At 43.1% G+C, this 22,410-nt stretch overlaps 1 protein-coding gene across 3 annotated transcripts in view; it reads left to right on the top strand.

Annotated features, from left to right (window-relative positions):
- The first annotated feature begins 1,569 nt into the window (after positions 1–1,569).
- cadm1b (cell adhesion molecule 1b) overlaps positions 1,570–22,410 on the top strand; it is a 164,104-nt gene continuing 143,263 nt past the window's right edge. For 2 of the 3 annotated variants that reach the window (XM_058080346.1, XM_058080344.1), the window contains exon 1: positions 1,570–1,715. In XM_058080346.1, the coding sequence (XP_057936329.1) occupies positions 1,640–1,715 (76 nt within the window). In that variant the 5' untranslated portion in view covers positions 1,570–1,639. The remainder of the gene's footprint in view (positions 1,716–22,410) is intronic. The other variant, XM_058080345.1, reaches the window with a different exon arrangement.

The raw sequence follows: 22,410 nt of genomic DNA, 5'->3' as shown, positions 1-22,410 counted from the left end.
TGGAGTCCCAAAGTCAATCTTCTTTTCACACACGGCTGCTAGCAGCGTTCTCCCACAGGCAAGTTCCACTGAGCTTCGAGTGTCATTCGCTGCTTGTGATGGATTGGAGGAGTCCCAGAAAGGCATCCTCTGTCTATTCTTCCTACTCCTTTTCGGACACGTTGACTTTCATCTCCTTCAATGTCGCTAAGAATTTCTCTGCTACTAAAATGGCCAAAGTTGTTGATGATAGCGTTTAAGCTGCATGAGAGGTTTGAAAAGGTATTTTAGAAGCAGCTCTCCATGTGATAATGAGAAAATATCATTGAGTGGATAAAATAATAATAATAAACAAATAGTCCTACAATAAATAAGAGCAGCCGCGGCCTCGCTGCTTCATGATAACCATCAGGCTGTTTTATCCCATAACTAGCAGGAATGATTGGGCTATAAAGCAGCACTTGAGTGGAAGTGGAGCCGACACCAGCTAGAGAGATAATGTACATTATTGGGTCTTTTTGTTGCCTTACGGTATGGGGGGGGGGGGGGGGGGGCAAACCATTTCCTATCAGTGAAAAATGAAAGGATACAACACATATGTGTGTTCATTCTAGCAGGAGATATGTCATGTATGTCATGGTAAATAGGAGATATGTCATGGTATACGTGTAGGAGATTGCATGTCATGGTACACACGTGTTGTTTGACTTTATTGTCATAAACTTTAAGATTCAAATAATACCATTGTTTACAACTGTGGACTGTAATTTTACTTCTTAGTAATTGGAAAATAACTCAGATTGCAGTAATACAGTTTTGATGTTTACAGTTATACACTGATTTGTATTACAGGGAAAAAAATTAACAGTAAAATTACAGTAACATGCATATTTTGAGTTTACAGTCATTTGAATGGTCACAGTCATGATTTAATTTACAGTACTATTTTTATTACTGTAAATTAAACCACAGTAAACATACTGTGAAATATATTACAGTATTTTACTGGCAGTGTGATGCCAGTAAAATACTGTAATAATGTAATACTGTAAATTCACAGGAAATTATTTTACAGTGTTCTTCTACATCTGCTGTTCAAATGTCCTGAAGAATTTTCAGATATTTTCTTACAATAAATTTAATAAAATTATGACTTATTTCTTTTAATTAATTTAACATTATTTTCATAAAATTACTGCTGTTTACACTTTCCAAAAATTACAACTTTATTTGTTATTTAGTTTGTTTCTCATAATATTGCGACTTTAAAAAGCCTTGCCCTGCTACTTTAATGGCGTTATATTTGATCATAGTACTTATGAAACTATGACTTGTTCTACTTAGATTACAATTTAGATCACTTAGATTACTACAACATGTCATATTTTGAATTTGACCTTCATTTTTTTCGTTTTTGTTCAATGATATTTTGGATATGTCTGCACACCCTGCCCTATATTTCATGCAAAGTCAGATCATGCAAGGATGCTGCTTGATGGTAGCAGACTGAGTGTTTGATCCCTCCTCCTCCTCTCCCTCCTCCTCCTCATCCCCTCCTCCTCCTTCTCCTCCCCTCCCCTCCCCTCTCATGGGTGCACAGTTCCACCCCATGGCCGTCCGTAGGTGATCCAGCTCCGCCAGTCTCCAGCAGGTGTCCAACATGGCGAGCACGGCAAGCGGATCTCTCGCTCTTCCTTTCGGTCTTGTTTTGATTTCAGCGGCTTTTCTCCTCCAAGGTAAGTTTGCTGCATGCGATTCTGATGTTGTGCGGTACGGGGGAGGCGAGCTTCGGGAGAAGAGCCGGGGGGAGGCAGGACGAGAGGAGGCGGGAGGGGAGCAAGTTGTTTGCGCTTCCAAGAGTCCCCTCGCTTTTCAGCGCAGATCACCTTTGCCCCCATGCGCACCGAGATGCGAGTCCGCAACTGAGCCGCCGCACGTCACCCCTCAAGGCGCATTCGAGCCACCAATTCGGCGCTGGTTTTAAGCTTGTCTGTGTAGTTACGTCCCGATGCGGTGTTAAACGTGTCAAAAAAAAAAGTACCGCACAATTGCACAGGCAGCAATAAAGTAGCGCTCCTCTGCATCGCGTCAAGCGAACGTCCTGCGGTATGCAGTTATGGTGCAAACTTGGACGTTATCGTGGTTGGAGCAGCTCCCTCCTTGAGTCCTCCTTGGATTGCAAGTCTATAGCCTGCAGTCCGACATGTCTCTGCATGAACCAGGGTGCACTCTCACCGGGGGACATGTGTCAACAGAGGCCCAAGCACCGCAGCTTGGCTTTCCAAGCAGTTTCTCCAGCAGGTGATTTAATTGACAGCTCCTTTCTCAAACCAAAGGAGGTTCATCATTCAAATCAGCTGCTTGAGGGACGGCTGGAAAGAAAAGCTGGAGTGTCTTGGCCCTCGTGGCAGGAGTTTGACACCCCTGCACCACCTGATCATTTCCTGCAAAGTGTGTGCATGTGTGTGTGCGTTACCTCCCCTGCTGACATTACTGGCACATGTGTAGCGGTTGAAATGTTAGCATGCTGCAGGGTTCCGCCTCTTGCAGCTCGGTGTGTGTCGTGTTTTTGTTGTCGCTTCTTGCCTTCTGCAACAAGAACAAAAAAAAAGCTTCACTTATTTTATGTCATTTCGTTCGCTTTCACGCTTCTGGGGTGCAAAGGTGCTGTGGAACATCGGCAGGTCCACAGGAGCGTCGGATAACAGATAACAACATAAACAGCCATCGGACACAATATTAGGTACACGTGCTGCATGTGTCAGACTGCTCAGGTTTGATTGACACGCATCACACAGTTGCCAAATTGAACAGAAGCCCAGATGTTTCTTATTTTAACATTCTATCTTGGAACGTTTTGGAACGCTATTCCTGCAAAGGAAATGTGCGTGGCTTGGCGGTTCAACCGTCAACCATCATCGGATTGTGGGGGGGGGGGGTGAGAACCCCTGGCTTATGCCGCTACGTTATTATACTACACTCAGTTGGATGCATGCACGTCAGCACTATGCTGCTCGGAGCCCCCCCACTGTGGCTTATGTGCTGGTGTCCTATTAGAGAGCTCTCAGTGCCGTCCTGAAGTAACCCAACAGTACGTGTTGCCAGGTGTACTCAATCAGGTGTCCTGGGAGCGTTAACCAGCAGCTCACTGCTGGTAAGTCTTCTATTTACATCACAGTTGTCGATTGTGTTACGGGGCTGCGTTGCATTGGAACACTGCCTGCCCCCCCCCCCCTCTCCCCCCCCCCACACACACACACGATAATTTAATTAACCGCCCAGACAAATAGAATAAGCGGTACGCTGGTGTGCAGCGCGAGAGAAGAGATGGAGTCTCCTGGTTGAAGTGGACCTACGCCGGCACATCAGCTGCATTGTTTGATTTGGTGGTAATCCGGAATAAGCCGATTGGAGCTGTGTTTCAGGGCAGAACAACTGCACGTATCGTAACCTGGTGGATTATTGTAGTGAGGTTGTGTTTCCGAGTGCTTAGCATGAGATTATAATAACCATGTGGCATCGCGGAGGGAAAGAGTGTTGCCGCTTTGACGGAACATCTTGTTATGACATGCTGAAACGTTGCACATGAACAAAGAACCCGCCCGTCGCTGCTCATCTCCTCACGTCACCCGCCCCGGAGGCCTGGCCCCGCCGTGGGAGAGCTTGCCCACTTATTGCAGGTTTGAAGCCATTTGTCAGGCCTGAGCAATGGAGAAGTGGATCAATGCGAGCTGTCAGCGAGCCTGCGGGCGGTGCGGGGGGGGGGAACGGCGTCTGAGAGAAACAAAAGGAAACATACAGTTGTTACGGCGGGGGCCCCCGCCTGCCAGCACTTTGCCATCGTGAGTGATTGGACATGTCCGTCTCTGGCTGCCGGTGAACTTTGACGCTGAAATCTTGTCTGTCGCGTGTCTCTTGCTGTTGGACAGGATGTTCTTCCATTTTCTTTCCTCAGAAGGCCTCGAAACCTTTTAGGACAGTGGTCACCATCCTTTCGGAGCCCAAGATCCCTGGTCTCGGTCATTGACCCGTTAAGACCCGATCCATGGCGATCGATGGGTCGGGGACCCTGGTTTTAGGACATTCTATGAAGGTGATTGTTGTCAGGAGGTCCGACACTCTCAAACCTTGTCTGAACAACAAAGATATTGATTTCAAATTGTTGATCCGAGATGGCCGAGGTAGCTGAGGTCAAAGGTTAAATCAGCGCAAGTCCTGCCAAGTCATGCTTATGCAGTATTTATTGTCTCTATTCCATTCAAGGCACGCTGCTATTTCAAGGAGAAGGACTTACTGATGTACTTCAGATAAGTACTACATGACACTGATGTCTCGTATTCTTGATGCTTTGATTTGTATAAATACTTCTGACTCGTTTTGTTCTGGTGGGATTTCGGTGATGAGGACCGTCGTTCCAGTTAGTTGGTGGGGCCACTTAAGAAAAGACTTTTGCTTCTCAGAACAATATGCGTATGAAAGAGTCATTTGCATCACAAAGTGACGACCTCGGACAAACCAGACCTCGTAGTTACTTTCTCTCCCGTCGTATCTCCGGTCCATTGTCATGTGTGGATGTCGACCGCCGGAACGCAAGAAAATTTTCCGTCTGAACTGGAACAATAAATGGATTTATTCCACAAAGACAATCAGAGGAAGTGATCCAAGACACATTACATCAGTGCCATCTCTGTAAAGTCTCTCATACGAGTAAGGAGCTTCAGGATAATAATAATCCTGCACTTAATGGCTGGTTCATGGTGTGTGTGTGTGTGCCCACGTGTGGCCTGTACAGTATATCGCCCCAGTACATCATTTGTAACAATAATTCGGGCTTCTATTTAAAGAAATTGAATTTATTGCTCATTAAATTGACATTAAACGACTTAATAATCCTCATGCTAATTGTGAGGTAATGCATGGCTCTACTTAATGCGCTGCTAACTCATCTTATTATTTCAAGGGAACCTCGGATGGAGAAGTGGCGTGGTTAAGAGCCATTTGGGCTGCTTCCATTTTGGACCTCACATCACCGCCAGGCTGTTTCATTCCTCTGTCTGCTCTGGTTTTGGTGGGGGGGTGGGGGGGGGGGGGGTAAATAGATTTCTGCATTATCGCTTGTTTCAATACCTGACAAATCCAATGCCATTGATCGGTGTGCAAAGGCAAAGTTCTCCAGTGTACAGGTGTCAAACACAAGGCCCGTGGGCCAGACTTGGCTGGCCATATCGTTTTATGTGGCCCACCAAAGTGTATCAATAATATACGTCTGAATACTTATTTTTTTGTATTCATTAATTATATTTTTTAAACATATAAACATACATTATAAATTGTATTGTTGTACCCTTTTTTGGTATTTTTGAAATAAGCAATTAAAGCAAATTGGTTCATATTACATGAAGTAAATAATAATAATAATAATAATAATAATAATAATAATAATAATAATAATAATAATAATAATAATAATAATAATAATAATAATAATAATAATAATAATAAATACTAAAACAAAAATGGGAAAATCTGCTTTTAAATAAGGTTTGGTGGCATTTTGTGGACTTTTGTGCTTGGATTATTTATTATATTATTTATTTGATTGTTTTTAAAATATAGATTGAGATGATTTTAGTATTTATTTCCTCCCCCATTCCAAAAACATGTTAGCTTCATTGTCCACTCCAAATTATCCATAGGTATGAATGTGGGTGTGAATGATTTTTTGTCTATATGCCCTGTGATTGGCTGGCCACCAGTCCAGGGTGGACAGCTGGGATAGGCTCCAGCATGCCCCCCTCCCCGGTGAGGATAAGGGGCACAGAAAAGGTGGATATACTTACAGTATATATTTATATTACCCAAAGTAAAACCATAGGAAAAGGTAATCTTTCTACTGCATCTTTCTAATTTACTGCGTGCAGTTTGACTTTTAAACAGAATGATGCAATAGTTGGACTTCCTTCATCGTAACCTTGTCGGTAGAACAATAGAAAATGAAGAAGATAATAATCAAATGTGTCATATATTACGAGGTGATGACACGTTTATGTGGTTTCACACATTCTCACCTCTGCGGGGGGGTAACCAATACGACAACGTGGCCCAAAGTGAAAACGGTGAGTGATGGTAGAATGTGAGAGGGTTTGCAAAGAAAGGACTTCTCCATTGGGCCGTGTGGATGCGGCAAGTCCTTGACTGGGTAATGTAGTTTCTGAAAGACACACAGTCTCTCCTCCAAGGTCGGCGAACTGCAGCAGTACTTTCTGAATCATGTAGTCAATAATTGAAAAGTAAAAAAAAAAGGGTTAAACCTTGGGAAGTTTCTTTGGCAAGGCTTTTCTGAATGACAAACTGTGTCGAAATATAGAAAACGCTCAATTAGGAGAAACTGTTGATGGTGGTCTGCACACAAGCCTCCATTCATAACTTTGCAGTTTTAATGAGGAGAAGAGCTGATATCGCATGAATGGATCATTGTTTTCCCATTTGCTTTCCCCCGATTGGACGGGCTTGCTACGACGCTAACAATCGGCAAAACTGGAAATGCCATGGCCGGGCTTTTGAAAGCGGCATGGAGGGCATATTAGTATGGCTGATGGAGCAATCACAAGCCGCTATTAAGGCGCTTGTGTGACGCCATCACTTACTGTTACGTGTGACAGACCAAAACCCATCTTTGTCCATCACACAGGACTTTATTTCATGATTGGACTCAGGCTTCTTGTCGTTTGGTTGAGTTGGACTATTTTCCCAGCCCTAAAAATGAATGGTGCAGCTCAGCCCTCCATTTAGGGGGGACTGCGCTTCTGGATGGATGCGTCTCAGTCTGGGCTGCAATCACACGTCTCTTATTGCGCCGGAGGGCTGATTTGCTTATTCTGAACACATGGAATATTCCAAGTGTCTCAATCTCTGCCGAGCACTTGTGTCAAACTAAATTGCACACTTTCACCTGACGATGGGATGGATACGCTCACGTGGGACAGAACACTTCCCCAGTGAAATCACTGGTCCGCCCAACAATCAGCACCACACAACCTATTTGCCCTGTTTGCCCTATTTGCCCTACTCCTCTTTTCAAACAACATTTACTCTTTTTTTATTCACTTTCTGTGTTTTGTAGGACAGGTTACCACTCAGTACTTGTGGATAGTCCCTTTTTTTCTAGTCAGGTTCGACTTGCATATCAAAATATATGGAGAATTTCACATGTGCTCGGCTCCAGCATACCCAGCGACCCTCATGAGGATAAGCGGTATAAGAAATTAATGGATGGGTTTCACACGTGACTTCACCTTGGAGACTGTATCTGGAAGTAATGTGCAAGTACAGTACATGTACATGTAGAAGTACAGTACACGGATGGAGAAATGTACTGCTCTTTAACTCATCCAATAGCAAAGATGTATTTGGACATTAAAAAACAAAAAGAAGGTGTTTACACGTCTTTACACGGTGAGGTAACTCCACTGTAGAGGACGTTTAAAATATAGAACCCGCCACTCGGTGGCACAGGTCATGTGATAGGAGCTCGGCAGCGCTCATCATGGCGCTTGTGATGCCGCAATGGAAGACAGGAAGGAGGAAGTCGGAGTGGATAGAGGATGGAAGAGTGAAGCGCACACAAAGTTAGCGTTGTAGGGAAATTTTAAGGCATGCATATGCGGCAAAATGGCGCCCACTACTTGGCTGCAACCAGCCTAGAATAGTTAAGTTCCGGGAAGTACAAGAAGTCGGCTATGGGAAGACTCCTAATACGTACTTCCAGACTCATAGGCAAACTGTTCTCATCCGTACAACATTGACTTGAATGGAAACAGGAGTTCAGACCATTCAGAGAGCTTCGTAGTCGGTTTGATGTTTTGCTACGACCATCAGGTTTATTATTTTCGGAGCTGAATCTTCAGAGGTTCCAGAGTTATAATGATGGCATTTTTTTGGCCGACTGCTGAGACTCCCAAAAACGAGTCGCAGCAATAAGACTTCAAAAGACATCTCTCACTGATCAATAAAGAGTCGGTCTGCAAGAGACGAGGCTATCTTTAATCAATACTTTTAAGTTATGAAGCGGCCACTAATCCAGTGCTTGAATCGGAGGGAAAAGAAGGATGTTTTGGATTTGGTAAGAAGGCCAGCCAGAAAGCGTTCCATTAAATCCTGTTTTGTTTTGGTCCCATTTAAAGACACAGTGGGTGAGCTGAAGGCTTTGTTTTGATGGCAGCCGGCATGAAGGCCCCATCGGTAGCGGCTCCATCTGACGCGTCCGCTGTGGTGTAATGGCGGTGCATCCACTTAATGCGTTGGCCAGAAGCTTTTCTGGCTCCAAAGGAGATTGGTTGCAGCTCTAACAACAGGAGAGGCACAGCACCTATCTGGGCTTGTTTGGGCAGATCTGGGCCTGATAAAATAACCAGCGGGCACTCCCAGTCAACAGCAGGTGAAAGCGTCAAAAAACCAGAGTTGAGAAACCTTTACATCTGGTAATAGGAGGATAATGTGCTGCAGCTGTCACTTTCCGATAAGAATAAAAATCAAGTAGCTTTCCTGATTTATATCTTGCCTGAAATTTAAGGACGGGTAATATTTTTCCTGAGCACCCGAGTCGGTTGTAGGCGCCCCCCTCTTTTGTTGGAGCGCTGCTTCCAAATGCATTTATGCAGACCCAATGAAACGTTATTCCCTTACGCAGCAGGATATGGCAACACTTAGGGACGACATTAGAATAGCTGTGTCTTTCCACATTACTATTCCTTTTCAGCATCGCCCGCCAGCACTCTAATGTTTCACTAATTTTATTGAAACAGTACTCTCAGGGCTACCAAAGAGGAACTTTGATAGAACGGGTAGACCATTGCAAATGAAATACAGTAAAAGCAATATCTTGACAATAAATCCTGGGCTGTATGCGTTGCCACCACCAGACGGAGTGCTGTAACTGGGAAGTTTTTCATTCATGATTGGACGACGCGTTCTTAGTGAATGCACCAAAATGATGGAAAAATGTATGCATCATTTATGATCATTAAGCAGGTCTTGGGGGGAAAAAAAGGAGTGCCCAAACTTTTTCCACCGAGGGATGCATACTGACAAATCAAAGAATGCGCGGGCTACTTTGATATTGTATATTATCACATACTACAGTATTAATTGGCCCTGTACCCTAGAAACCGCCCATGAATGATACGGGAAAAGGCCGAAATGATACTGTGTCAAAGCCCAGGGCAGTGATACTGATAAAATATAGAGTTTAACCATGTCCAGTATCAGCCCCCGTAGCTGTCCACTCAGAGCGCGCTGCTCTGGTATCGTGCCCGTGAAACAACCAATCAGAGAACAGCGCACGAGCGTGAACACACACTATAAATATTCCTAGTGCTTCTCCAGTCACCAAAAAACCCAAACTTGATTAATGGAACTTTAATTGTCAGACATTGATAAGATAAGACTGTTGATAAAATATTATTGTTGAAATATTTTTGCAATTATTGTGTTTACACTGGGCGGCACGGTGGTCTAGGGGTTAGCGCGCAGACCTCACAGTCAGGAGACCACCCTCGGGCATCTCTGTGTGGAGTTTGCATGTTCTCCCCGTGCATGCGTGGGTTTTCTCCGGGTACACCGGTTTCCTCCCACATTCCAAAAACATGCTAGGTTAATTGGCGACTCCAAATTGTCCATAGGTATGAATGTGAGTGTGAATGGTTGTTTGTCTACATGTGCCCTGGGATTGGCTGGCCACCAGTCCAGGGTGTACCCCGCCTTACGCCCGAAGACAGCTGGGATAGGCTCCAGCACCCCCCGCGACCCTCATGAGGAAAAGCGGTAGAAAATGAATGAATGAATGAATGTGTTTACACTGTTTAGATATAATACATGTAATAAACTGAACATTTTCTGGAAACAAAATGGTCTTTTGATTAGTAAATAGTGCGTGATAATAAGCTCATGATTAAATAGTATGTGATCAGGCCCAGTATCATGCCCCCGCGTGACACTTGGGGGCATGATACCGGGCCTGATACCAGACAAACCATGTGATAACCTATAATTATATTCAGTTAACCAAGCCATATAGTTGAATATTTAAAGAAAAAAAGATGGGTGACAAAGCATATTTAGCGTACTTTAAGGTTACACACTAATTAGTTAATATTCAAAGGATTAAAAAAAAATGTTCTGGCAATTTATCCCCACATATTTGGACTTTATTCCCATAATATCGTAACTTTTCCCCCAACATCATATTTAGTTTTGTTTGTTTGTAATTGATGTTGAGTAGCAAGCCTAACGTCCAAACCGTTTTTCTTCCGATAAGAAGATGCCAGCCGAATAGCCTCGTGACCTTTAATCTGTACTTTTTGCCGTTTTTCCTGCCCAATCGTTACAACTGATCCAGGATGTGTCATCATAACATTTTGTCGCGGCTTACATCTCGCAGCTCGTTGCGCCGACTGTCTCAAGAGACGGCATCATGCTCTTGAGTTTCTCTGCAAGACGGCCAAGCATCTTAATTACGCCGGGACGTGCCGCTACGATCTGTCTTGTCAAGGCTGATCAGGACGGTGCGCACCAAGCACGACGGCCGGCTGGGCCTGACCAGGAGCCTATTGATTATTTCTCATGCTTGAGTCATTGCTACGTGCACAGACACGGGAGGCAATAGAGCTAATGGAAGGGGAAAGTCAAAGTCACATTGTTTACATCGGAGATGACAGCTAAATGTATTTGGAGGAAATATGGCCCTGATGTATTGGCTTCCAAATAGCAGTGGGTTGGTATCGAACGAGATGCTGCATAACCGTCACATCCTTTCGTACAGTACACGTCTTGAGCATTTACTGCTACTCTGAAGCAGAGATCTTTTTGGAAATTAATTAATTTCAGAAAAACGTGATGTAGTGAGGGAGTGATGATCGAACTGCAGTATTCCGAGGGTGCAAGGGGAATGGAGTTGAGACAGAACATGAAGTTGTCCATTACATAACAATCGTGTTTATTTAAATCTTAAATAAATACTTATGCTCATTTTTCGTCCCTTTGTATTGAGTTGTGGACTCCTATAGAGCAGCTACACACAATAACCAGCACACAAAGCTTTCTAGTGCTTCCAGAATCTGCACCTATTCAGCTGTACAGCATGGAAAGGTGTCGGTTTCCAGCAAGTTTGAAGTTTCTTTTGCTGGTAGGGAATCAGGGAATCAGGAACTCCAACCACTTGTGCCTGATGGTGGCGTCTTTAGGAATTGAAAGCAAATATTCCATTTTTAAAAAGGAATCCCACTTATCATGAAATTCACTTATCATGGCCGAGTATGGAACCAGTTAGCCGTGATAAATGAGGGATGCTTGTATACCACACTGAGAACTCTTCCCAATATGCGCACGTAAGCACTACACTGTATCAGCTCTACTCTGAGTGCAGAAAGTGAACTTTGCTCGGCTGTGGTGATGTTTATCGGCACTATGGATTTTTTTTTCCTTTAAGCTTCTGTGTCCGTTTCATAAAATCAGTCTTTTGTGAAAGCTGTTGGTCCATCCACTGAATCCACACACACTGATTGCTGCTGCCAGTTGATTGTGTGTATTTTAAGTGCTGCAAATTTCACCCTCTTTGTTGGTTTGCCTTAAAAATATGCTGCTGGTTCTAATCCGAATAGTATCCCACAGTTATCACTGATACATTTCTCATGTTTCTACATTTCTCGTGTTTTATTCACAGCAAATCCAGTCAGAAGAACAAAGAACTTTTTGATAGTCGTAAAAGCGAAGTGCATAGCTTTTTGCCAGTTAGCCTTCCTGTTCAGGAGAAGCTGCTGTATGTATGTGCGATATGCCACGGGAGAAGCGGATGTGGCCTGATCGTTACCGCCTCCCAACACTCTTGCTGCTGATGTTTGCAATGGTTTCCCGTGTTATGAAAGCCGAGACAGATAGCTTGGAAACACGGTTCAAGTTCATTTTAGGACAGACAGCAGGTGAATGAACGTGGTGGAATGACCTGGATTTACTCCATCACAAGGCATTGATCTTATGTTAATAGCTTGGGATTTATTTGGATTTCTATTGGTCTCTGTGTGTATCGGCCGTGGGGTGAGCTGCCGGGGGAGGAGAGGAGGAGGCAGGCCAGACGTCAGTAACGGTGTCGTGATGCTGGAATGATGCATCGTCCTCTAGCGAGGTGGCAGCAGCGCTCACACTCACCAAACCAGGAGCAGAATGACACCAGACAAGCGATGGACGCGTTTGTGACGACGGGGGAAAGAGAGAGAGCGAGAGCAGGAAATACAACAAAACTTTTGACTTTTTTTTTTTACAAAGACTGAGCAGTCATCATCTATGATCGATTCATCTCTTGGTTATCACTGTTAATTGGTTAATTCGTTCTGCGATGAGCGAAATTTGATTAATATTAATAACTTTAATAATTTTCATAGCATAGAAAACTATGTCTGTGACTTTTTTAACCAATATGGCAGCCCTGTAGACATGAAATACCCCCATAGCCACCTTTACACTCCGATTACCAAATATTGTATAATACTGACATAATACACATACACACACTGCATTACACTTCCTATCACATCTTTTGAATGCTTTATATTTGCATTTTTGTAGCAATTTCTGTGCCTGGAAATGCTTAATTTAGGCCATGAATACAATGTGCTTAAATAATAAGAGACCATATTCAACCACGAATCAGCGATTATTTGTTAATTCATTTCTGAAGAACTGCGATAGGCTGCGGAGTGTTATTGAAAAAGTTTCCATGCCCGTGGGGCTGGGGGGGGTTAATATGATTAATGGCAAATTGCCACTGACACCCCAGGGTTATCATGGAACTGATTGTCGCTGTTTAGATTGATTTAATAGCTTGCTTGTTATAATAACAATAATAATGAACTAATACATAACCTTTCCTGGAGGAAATAACTTAAACGTAATGGATCCGTTTCATGGTGAAGCTGTTGCTGTCCTTAAGCCAAAGGTGCTCTGATGTCATGAAAAATGGTTTCATGTTGACAATTTGCACGACATTTAAGGCGTATTTTCCTGTAATTGTTAGTTCCAGCCAATTTTTAGGCTCTTTCATGCTTGAAGGTGCGTCAGTCAGAAGAACAGCTCGTCCAGACCTCATGAAGCTGAAGCATATTGTTTTCGTGAAGAGGCAGGAGCACCAAGATGACATCCATCAATTTTGGGCTTTATTGGATATTGTAAATAGGCTGCTGGGGCGATGTAAATGGTTTTGTTAGTGTATGGCTGTGCTTGAGCGGGCATGGGGGGGTATCGCGAGGCCAGCGTGTGTGACTGAACGAATTGGCTTCACCTGAGGAATTATGGATTGTTGTCTGTGCAATATCAGTCAACTTGTCAGACTGCGTTCGTGGAAAACTTTTTTTTATGCTTTTGACTATTTTTTCATTTCCCCATTCCCCAGGCTAAGCGTCTGAGTATCCATCCTCTAGTCCATCCTTCCAATTATCCATAACGGTAGACACTCCCTAGTCAATCAACGGCAGAGACCCCTTGAAGTTGTGTGGTCTACAAAAGCACTTGAATATCTAATTAGAGGCGAGACAAAAAACATTAACACGATAAGCTGTGGCTGTAGGCAACATCCACATGTAATTGCACAACATGGTAGCAACGCCCCATTTGAGGTATCAACAGATTGATCGACCTCTGCAAGCCATTTAAAACATTGTGTTACTCTGTTGTTACTGTCTGCTATTACAACATTGGTTCTTGTGCTGCTGTGTTGCGCAATATTGTGGTTAACAAGCAACACATGGTCAAAGAACCCTTTTCCTTTCCACTTTCTCATGCACTCCAAGTAGTAAAAGTTCTTCTATACTGTCTAATGAATGATATTCAGGGGAACCTCGGTTATCCTCATTTAATCTTCCTACAAGGTCCGACTCCAACTGAAACAGAAGCTAACCTAATCAATTTTTCCCAGAAGAAAAATCCAGAAACCAATTTGAAATAAATAAATGATGAATGAACATCTACAGTTACTTTTGCCATGACATGACTGTCCCCAAAGTGGCAGTGAGACACCACACGGACACCACCTTCCTGTTTTGCGCTGAGTTATTTGTTGAATTCAATATCTACTCGCCTCAATAACACAAAATGGAGCTTAAAAGAAAGTTACAAGTGTCTGCATTTTTACCAAAGAATGTTACAAACAAACTCATGGCAAAACATGCAGGCGGTGTCCGTTTGGTGCCTCGCCACCACATGATGTCTTTGGGAATGGTCGCGTCTTCAATGAAGCTAAAGCTAAAGTAACGTTAAATGTTCATTTGTACCTTTCATTAGCCGTTTATAAGCATTTAGAATTGTGGATGGAAAACTCTAATGGTATAAAACTATAACAACACGTTTTTCATGTTTTTGAGAGTCCACTGCTGATGACATCATAGACGGGCGACTGACTGCCATGTTCCAATTTGTTAGCTTGCTAATAGGATGCTAATTTGGATTAATGATACAAGACGCGAGTGTGAATGGTTGTTTGTCTATATGTGCCCTGTGATTGGCTGGCCACCAGTCCAGGGTGTACCACGCCTCTCGCCGGAAGACAGCTGGGATAGGCTCCAGCACCCCCACATGACCCTCGTGAGGATAAGCGGTAGAAAATGAATGAATGAATGAATGACACAAGAAGTGCGCTGTAATGTATGCTAGCAAAACTTTTGATGCTAACCGGGGTGGATGCAAACTGAGGTTGGACTTATAATAATTTAACAAGGTTATTCAAAAAAGTAATGCTCAGGAAAAGCAATAAAAAACTCCAGACAAGCTTATTCAAGTCTTATTCCCTGTCATGCAGCATGGCCACCATTGGGGCCCTAAGAGGATGTCAGCACATCTCAGGACCTGCTGAGTTGGTTGCTGACATCGGTGGAGGTTGAAGGCCACTGAGGTGCACCACAGATGCAGTCTTTTTGTAGTATTTTACATGCACTTTGGGGACAGTGAGATATTTTGTCCCGCGTGTGACAGCCATTCAAAACTTCGAAAGGCTTTCTTTCAAATGGTCACTGAGTCATTGCAAGATGCTTGAGAACTGAAGCAATGCGTCATGAAATGGCTTCATTCTTTCTGAATAACCCTAATGGGTTTTTAAATTCCAGGAAATAACAGGCTCTCTGCAGTCATTGCCTCTTTGCAAATTAGGTGGATAAACACCCCAGCGATAATTACAGCATGCATGGTTCTACCAAACTGATTGCCACATTAAATGAAAACTGCTCTTTTTTGGAATTTTGCCCATCATCCACAATCCTGATGTGACAGATGAAACAAGAACAAGCATATGAACATAACACAGCATCGAATGCCAAATGATCTGTAAATTGCATGTTTTGTTTGGACATGGCTAGCTGGGCCGTGTACATGCGTATCAATGTGTCAATATGTCAGTTGTTATACACACTACATACATTTTTATACAGTTTATTGCACATTGCACTGCATGGTTTATTGCACAGTTATTGTGCAGGACTTTTTGGAGCAGTTTTTATTATAGCCTGACAGCTGTTTTAGTTACTTTACAGCGCACAGAAAAGTGGAAAAAAATGTGTTCATGTTGATGGGCAAAAGTCCAACAAAAGTGCCGTTTTCCTGTAAAGTGTAAGTATGCTGTGTTGGCTAAACAAAAGAACAAGCACTAAATGTCATAAATCCTCAGAAAATTCCGACCTTTTTCAGGAGGTGGTTTTCCGTGAGCCTGGGACTCGGTAAAGGACTTTGCTGTCTTGTCTCTGTGTGCCATGCTAAGATGTACGACGTGTTAATTTTTTCACCTCTACAAAAATATCCTGTAGAGTCTGAGCTGATTGTTTCTCACCAGGAGCACAAATTGTTCTTTTGTTCCCCAATCACGACCCGCCCGTTGAACATCCTCTTCAAAATGACTTTCATTGAATTACTGATGAAGGCACATGCAAAAGTTTCTAACAAGGTGTGACGGGAACCTGAATATTTCCAATTAACATCATAATCCATTTGGATTCGGCGCCAAGCAAGTGTGTGAAATCCCGAAACAACATTCCGTGTTGATGCACCGGCTTTCCTTGAGGAGATCTGCATGCAGCTGTGCATCACTTTGACATGTTGGCCCGTTCTTTCTTTGGCTGTACCTCAAATCTACATTTATTCAAATGGCCTCGGCCCAGCGGAGGGTAACACTGCATAATCCATCAAAATGTTTGATTTCAGGAACGACCCTGGGATTATTTATTTCTAAAAAAAGACCGAATAAATCAGTGTATCCTTGCTTGCTTCCGAGCATTTGGGTTTCAGGTTTCAAGGCGTCGACACCTAAAAAGTCAACTGATATTTTTATTGTTTATGACATGAAAACACCTTCTCCATCTATGTGTGCACCACCGGAGAGAAAATCCAATAAATAATGCATTGCCTGCCGATGGACGGCATGAAATGAGTGTGATGGTATTTTACACAGTGTGAAGAATCTGTTGTGATTGGCACTTATCCCACAAACGCCATCATGGTGGGGGTGAGCTCTTTATGTTTGTACTCTGCCGGACAGTACAATTACATCTTTACGCTAATTACATCTTGCCAACCTCGGCAGTTAAATATTACAGCAGCGTAGCCTTTTATAGCTATTTAATTGAATGTTATACTTACATACTTGACTTTAATAGATCGGCATAAAATGGCAGACATTTGACAACATTAAAATGAATCCTTTCCTTCAGTCCTTCACGCCAACTTGTATATCACTTTTTACATCCCAAATCTAGGTTGAGCGATCAATCACAAATATAGGTGGTGTGGATTCCGTCCTCACTCCATTTGTCCCAGTGAAATATCGAGCGGAATGAAGACAGATGGTTTTTCCAGCATCTTTTTAATGTGCTTTTTGTGGGCGTGTCCATCTCGCTCATATCACTTTAATGGTGCGTCATTTGGGAGCAGAGAACTTGTCATGAATCATTCAAATAAGTCAAGGTGCTTTGGGTTTGACATGAGTTTGACCAGTGTGGGTCGGCAGGTGGGGTTCACTGCAGTCCTGACAGCGCCCACAAGGGTGATCCTAAATAGGTGGGGTGTAATATTGGCCCATAAGGGGGGAACCCAAATAGGTTACAATATGTAATATTGGCCCATGAGGGGGATCCCAAGTAGCTGAGAAGGTGTAATATTGGCCCATAAGGGGATCCCAAATAGGTGAGGTGTAATATTGGCCCATAAGGGGATCCCAAATAGGTGAGAAGGTGTAATATTGGCCTATAAGGGGGATCCCAAATAGGTGAGAAGATGTAATATTGGCCCATAAGGGGATCCCAAATAGGTGAGAAGGTGTAATATTGGCCTATAAGGGGGATCCCAAATAGGTGAGAAGATGTAATATTGGCCCATAAGGGGATCCCAAATAGGTGAGGTGTAATATTGGCCCATAAGGGGATCCCAAATAGGTGAGAAGGTGTAATATTAGTATGAACTTTGGTCTTTGTTTTTTTTTTTACGTTTTTTTTTTTATTTGAAGTTCTAGTCTAGTCTAGTCTACTTGCTGTTGATTTTTCAAATTTTGCTTTTTTTTAGTTACATTTTGTTAAATTCTAAATTGTAGAATGTTCCTCATGCCAAATCAAAAAATCAGCCGTGCCCCCCACCTCCCAGGTCACACGTTACACCTTGTCCTGCACCTTATGAAATCTTCCCCTTTGCCTTTTAGATGTCAGGCCTCTGTAGTTATCTCTTAACTAACCAATTCCCTTCCGTTAAGCGCTGAGAGGAGCTATTGTCCACAGTGTAAGAAAAGACCTTCAATTAATCACCAGGCTGATTTCTTGCCCTGGAAATGGTTGAGCAGAGAGGACATCAGTGGGATGCTGTAGTTCTGCCCTAAAATGAAAGAGCAGATTTCTGGAGATAATTGCGACACCTTTGACTCCACAAATTGTTGATTTGCAACAAGGTTGTATAAACCAGGAGCCTTCAGGCTTACGGGGATGACACACTGTTGGGTGGTATTTTTGCGGGCCCCTCAGGGTGTCACCTGTCTGTCAAGGCTTTATTATAAATGTACGTGACATGACCTGCTGCCAACTCGTGCTTTCCTGGTAAACAATTTTTTTTTACTGTGACAACTGACATGTTTGTCGTCTTGTTAAGTGATTCCATAAACCAGCGGTTCTCAAAAAAAAAAAAATCCGGGCCCCCCCTTTGGCACATCAATATGTCACATTTGTGTTTTATTGTAAATGCAGAGAACAAGTAAACATAACCACTATCACACATATTCACTGATGCACACACATTATCATGCAAACATGTTAGCATGTTGACATGCTAGCTTGGAGCTTTTCCTGCTGCTAGTGTGGAAGTACTAGGCTGGCATCTCTAGCATGCTAGCATCTGGCGGGTCACATGACTTGCAAAGCATGTGACACATTTTTTCTTTGTTTTGCTTGGAGCTTTTCCTGCTGCTAGTGTGGAGGTACTAGCCTGGCATCTCTAACATGCTAGCATCTGGTGGGTCACATGACTTGCAAAGCATGTGATGCATTTTTTCTTTGTTTTGTGAAGCGTGAAGTGCCCTCTCACTTTTGAAGACTTCCATCAATTTTGGTGTTTTTTTTGGGGTGAGAAGCCCAGAGAGGTGATGATGCAACTCTACAATAGAAGAGCGCATGTTTGGTACACGCCCACAAGGTGGCAGAAGCACATTTTATAAGAACTCGTCCTGCATCTCTCCCATTGCACTGCGACCAGGAAGTGAAACGACATCAAGTTGCACAGCTCCTGCAAACACGTGCACACACACCGTTCAGTCGCGAACGTGAAAACGGTCAATACTTCATGGTTTGAAAGGTAACTTTTCACAAAAAGCCTTTTTTCCTTCTTTTTTGTTGAGAAATTTTGCTGAATATCCACAATACTGCTGATTGCTAAAAAAACAGAAAAAAATAATGAAAAAATGATGAAAAATGATGAAAAATGAGTCTAATCTCGTGTTTACATAGTCCAAGAATATTCTGTGTGCCTTGAAATTCATCCAAATTGTCTGCTAGTGAGAGGGATGTTTTTTGAAAAATGACTGCAATGGAGTTAAAGTTCAAGAAAACTACCCGTGTTGAATACGTCCCGTATCTTGTGGTTAAAGTGCTCCCCGATGTATTTTGAGGTGTGGTAAATAAATAGCGTTGTTTGACAGAGGGATAGTTTTTAACTTAGGAGCCGGTGCTTGATCAATCGTAGCAGAGACGCTAAGAGTATTTCCTGACTGACTGCGTGCCTGCATGTTTACACTTGGTAACTCCGTACGCCACTTTATCTGATGTCGGTTAAGCATTTGGCAGGTTGCGTTGGTAAAAGGGCGTTCTGCTGTGCATGACAGCTGAGACGCGCGTTGGTTTCAGTGTTTTGTCTCTCGATGTTAGCATGTTAACTTGTTCGGCTCCACGTAACACACGCTTGAGGCACAGTTGTGATGTGATGTCGGATTAAGACTCCCGGTGGTTAGCATGTAGGCCAGACAGCCAGGAGGTAAGAAGACCTTGGTTGGAATCTCCCGTGTACGCGTGGGTTTTCTCCGGGTACTCCGCTTCCCTCCCCCATTCCAAAAACATGCTAGCTTCATTGGCCACTCCAAAATGGGAATGGTTGTTTGTCTATATGTGCCTTGCCATTGCAACCTGCCTCTTGGCCAAAGTCAGCTGGGATAGACTCCAGCATACCCCCGCCACCCTCATGATGATAAGCGGCATAAAAAAAGGATGGACAGATAGTGAAGACCAGTTTTTGCTGGAATGACTGGAAAGACACGTGCCTGACAAGCAAGCCAATTGCATGTTTTGGTGACGAGCCGCTCACTTTTACATATTCATGGCCTCTTAAGACCTCATCGTGGATGGTTTGTGGCAAAACAAAGCTCTCACAGCTTTTTTTGGCGCTGCATTGCCAACCCGAAGCCGTTTAGGCCATCAGGCATCAAGACAACTACGTAATTATGGAGTATTAAAGCGTCACAGCGACACATCAGCGGCGGAGGCCGCCACGGCCTCTCTCTTGTCAAGATGGAGGTTTGTTTCCTGGTGAATCATAATTACCGTTGGTATGAGAGCCGTCAAGCCGTCCGTCAAAGGGAGATTTGAAGGTGACTCTTGTGGCATTAGACGGTTAGACTGCAGAGGCTTTCAGACAAGCTGTCTCCTCTCACCGAGCCTTTTAAATCATCATCACTCTAGCCAGCTGTACGTTGGTACGATGGTCCTCAGGATACACGAGCACATACGTGCGTATATGCACCGCGTACGGCCGTTTGATGTCTGCTTTGCCATATTAGCTTCCACCATGTTTTGTTAAGCTCGACTTCATCTGCCAGTTTGGGTTTTAAAGACGATAGACGGTGAGCTTTTTTTTTGTGTCCTTGCTTCGTCACTGGTGCAGCAAGTTGAGTTGCTCTTGGTGCGTTCAATCAGGCCCAACAGCTCATTAGTGTGAAGGTCCTCAAGGTGCTCGCGATGCATTCAAATGCGGTTCAGGCAAAGCTCAGCTGTCTGCTTTTAATATCGGCTTGCTTTCTTGCAGTCCAGTCAAAAGTCGAGTCATCTTATATTCGTCGCCTGCAGCGATTTATACAGTGGTATATCGCTTTTTGGATTCATTTGTTCCAGAAGGTCTCATGACAACCAAAAGGTATGAAAATCAAAGCGGTTTTTCTCATAGGGAAGAAAGTAAATCAGATTAGTCCATTCTACACTCTCACAAATATGAAGAAAAACAACAATTTGTAGAGAATAGTCGTAGTTTTAGTCATAGAACGAAAACAAAAATAACTGATGGACAAGATGTACCCTTTATTCCAATGTACAGTGTTGGCGTATGCCCAGGTTAGCATGTTTTATCGGTATCAAACTGCATCCTCTGGGCCGCTGCTGTTTTTTTATTGACGATTCTTCAAATCATTTCAGTACCGGTACTTCCATTATAAAAAATAGTCTCTTAAATCTGAGTTCTCTGTCGAGGCAGTTTATTACGACGGTAAAGCGACTTTATACAGGGTTTATTTCGTCTGCAAGAACACAACACTGGGAGTTAAGAAAATGGAAAACAAAAACATTCCAGCTAACCAATCAGTAGCTGCTCATTTGTAGCCAACAATATTGTTAAATGGAACAAGGAAGTACGTGTCTCGCTGACTCAATATTTGTCTTATTTCTAGTCAGCATGTCTAAGTGTAGGTCCTCCAGACCAGCATAGACCAGCTACCCGCATAACAGCACGAAAACACAGCGTATGCTGGTCTATGGTGGTCATGCTGGTCTACGATGGTCTATGCTGGTCATGCTGGTCTATGCTGATAGCTGGTCTATGATGGTCTAAGCTGGTCATGCTGGTCTATGCTGGTGGCTGGTCTATGCTTGTAGCTGGTCTATGCTGGTCTATGCTGGTAGCTGCTCTATGCTGGTTGCTGGTCTATGCTGGTCTATGCTAGTTTTTCCAGCAGGGGACAAGGTGTTTTGTGATAAAAATAGATTAAAAACAAAGTTGGATTCATGCAGGAACAACACAAGACAAGCTCAATATTGTACGCTATCCATAAAATAAAAAATTTTGGCGTACATTCTTGACCTTAAGCGAAAAACATGCTAATCAGAACGTGCGCTAGCAGAGGTTTGTCAAACATCAAAAAAGTTTTATTTTTAAGTAGTCATAATAAAATAGATTTTAAAGTGATGTATTAAAAAGAAGTAACCTTTCACTTTAGAAATAAATATTTCATATTTCTCCTCATATTGTGGTTGCATCACTTCACATTTGCATCTTTCTTTTTGGGAAAAATTGTTCAAAAGCTTTTTGAAATTACATAAAAGCCACAGAAATAGAAAATGTACACATTTGCAAATCTGATGCAAGCCTTTATAACAATTAATTAAAACATTTTTGAATTGCTCATAACGCATACTCTTATTTGTCGCCGGCTCCATGAAGGGAACGTTGCCTTGGTCACAGCATGAGACAATCTGATGGAATCTATTGCAAGCGCTGCATTCAGGGACCTTTAGCAGATCTTTATGTTGGTGTAGCTCTGCATTGTGTCAATGACAGAGGAGAGTTTTCACACTTTATTTGTCTTCAAGAGAAAAAAAAAGATTTTCCCACCAGTGTGAAATTTGGTATATGGACGCAAAAATATAAAAATATTGACCGCACACCCTCTCTTTCTACTTCTGCTGCTGTGCCGTAGCCACTTATTACTGTTAGCAGACAGGTGAGTGCATGTGCGTGCGCGTGCACGTGTGGCCTCAGCTGGGCATTATCTCAGCCCAGATTGTCCTTGGACCCCCGTGTCTATCTCTTAAGCGGGGCTACGGCAGCCGCCATACATCATCCCCTCCTCTTAAGGCTTTTCTCAGCCTCCATGAAAGCACTTTAATCTGA

Source organism: Doryrhamphus excisus, chromosome 8 (genome assembly GCF_030265055.1).
Source record: "Doryrhamphus excisus isolate RoL2022-K1 chromosome 8, RoL_Dexc_1.0, whole genome shotgun sequence".
NCBI lineage: Eukaryota > Metazoa > Chordata > Actinopteri > Syngnathiformes > Syngnathidae > Doryrhamphus > Doryrhamphus excisus.
The sequence above is the reverse complement of the archived record's forward strand: the minus strand, read 5'-3'. Positions and strand labels throughout refer to the sequence as shown.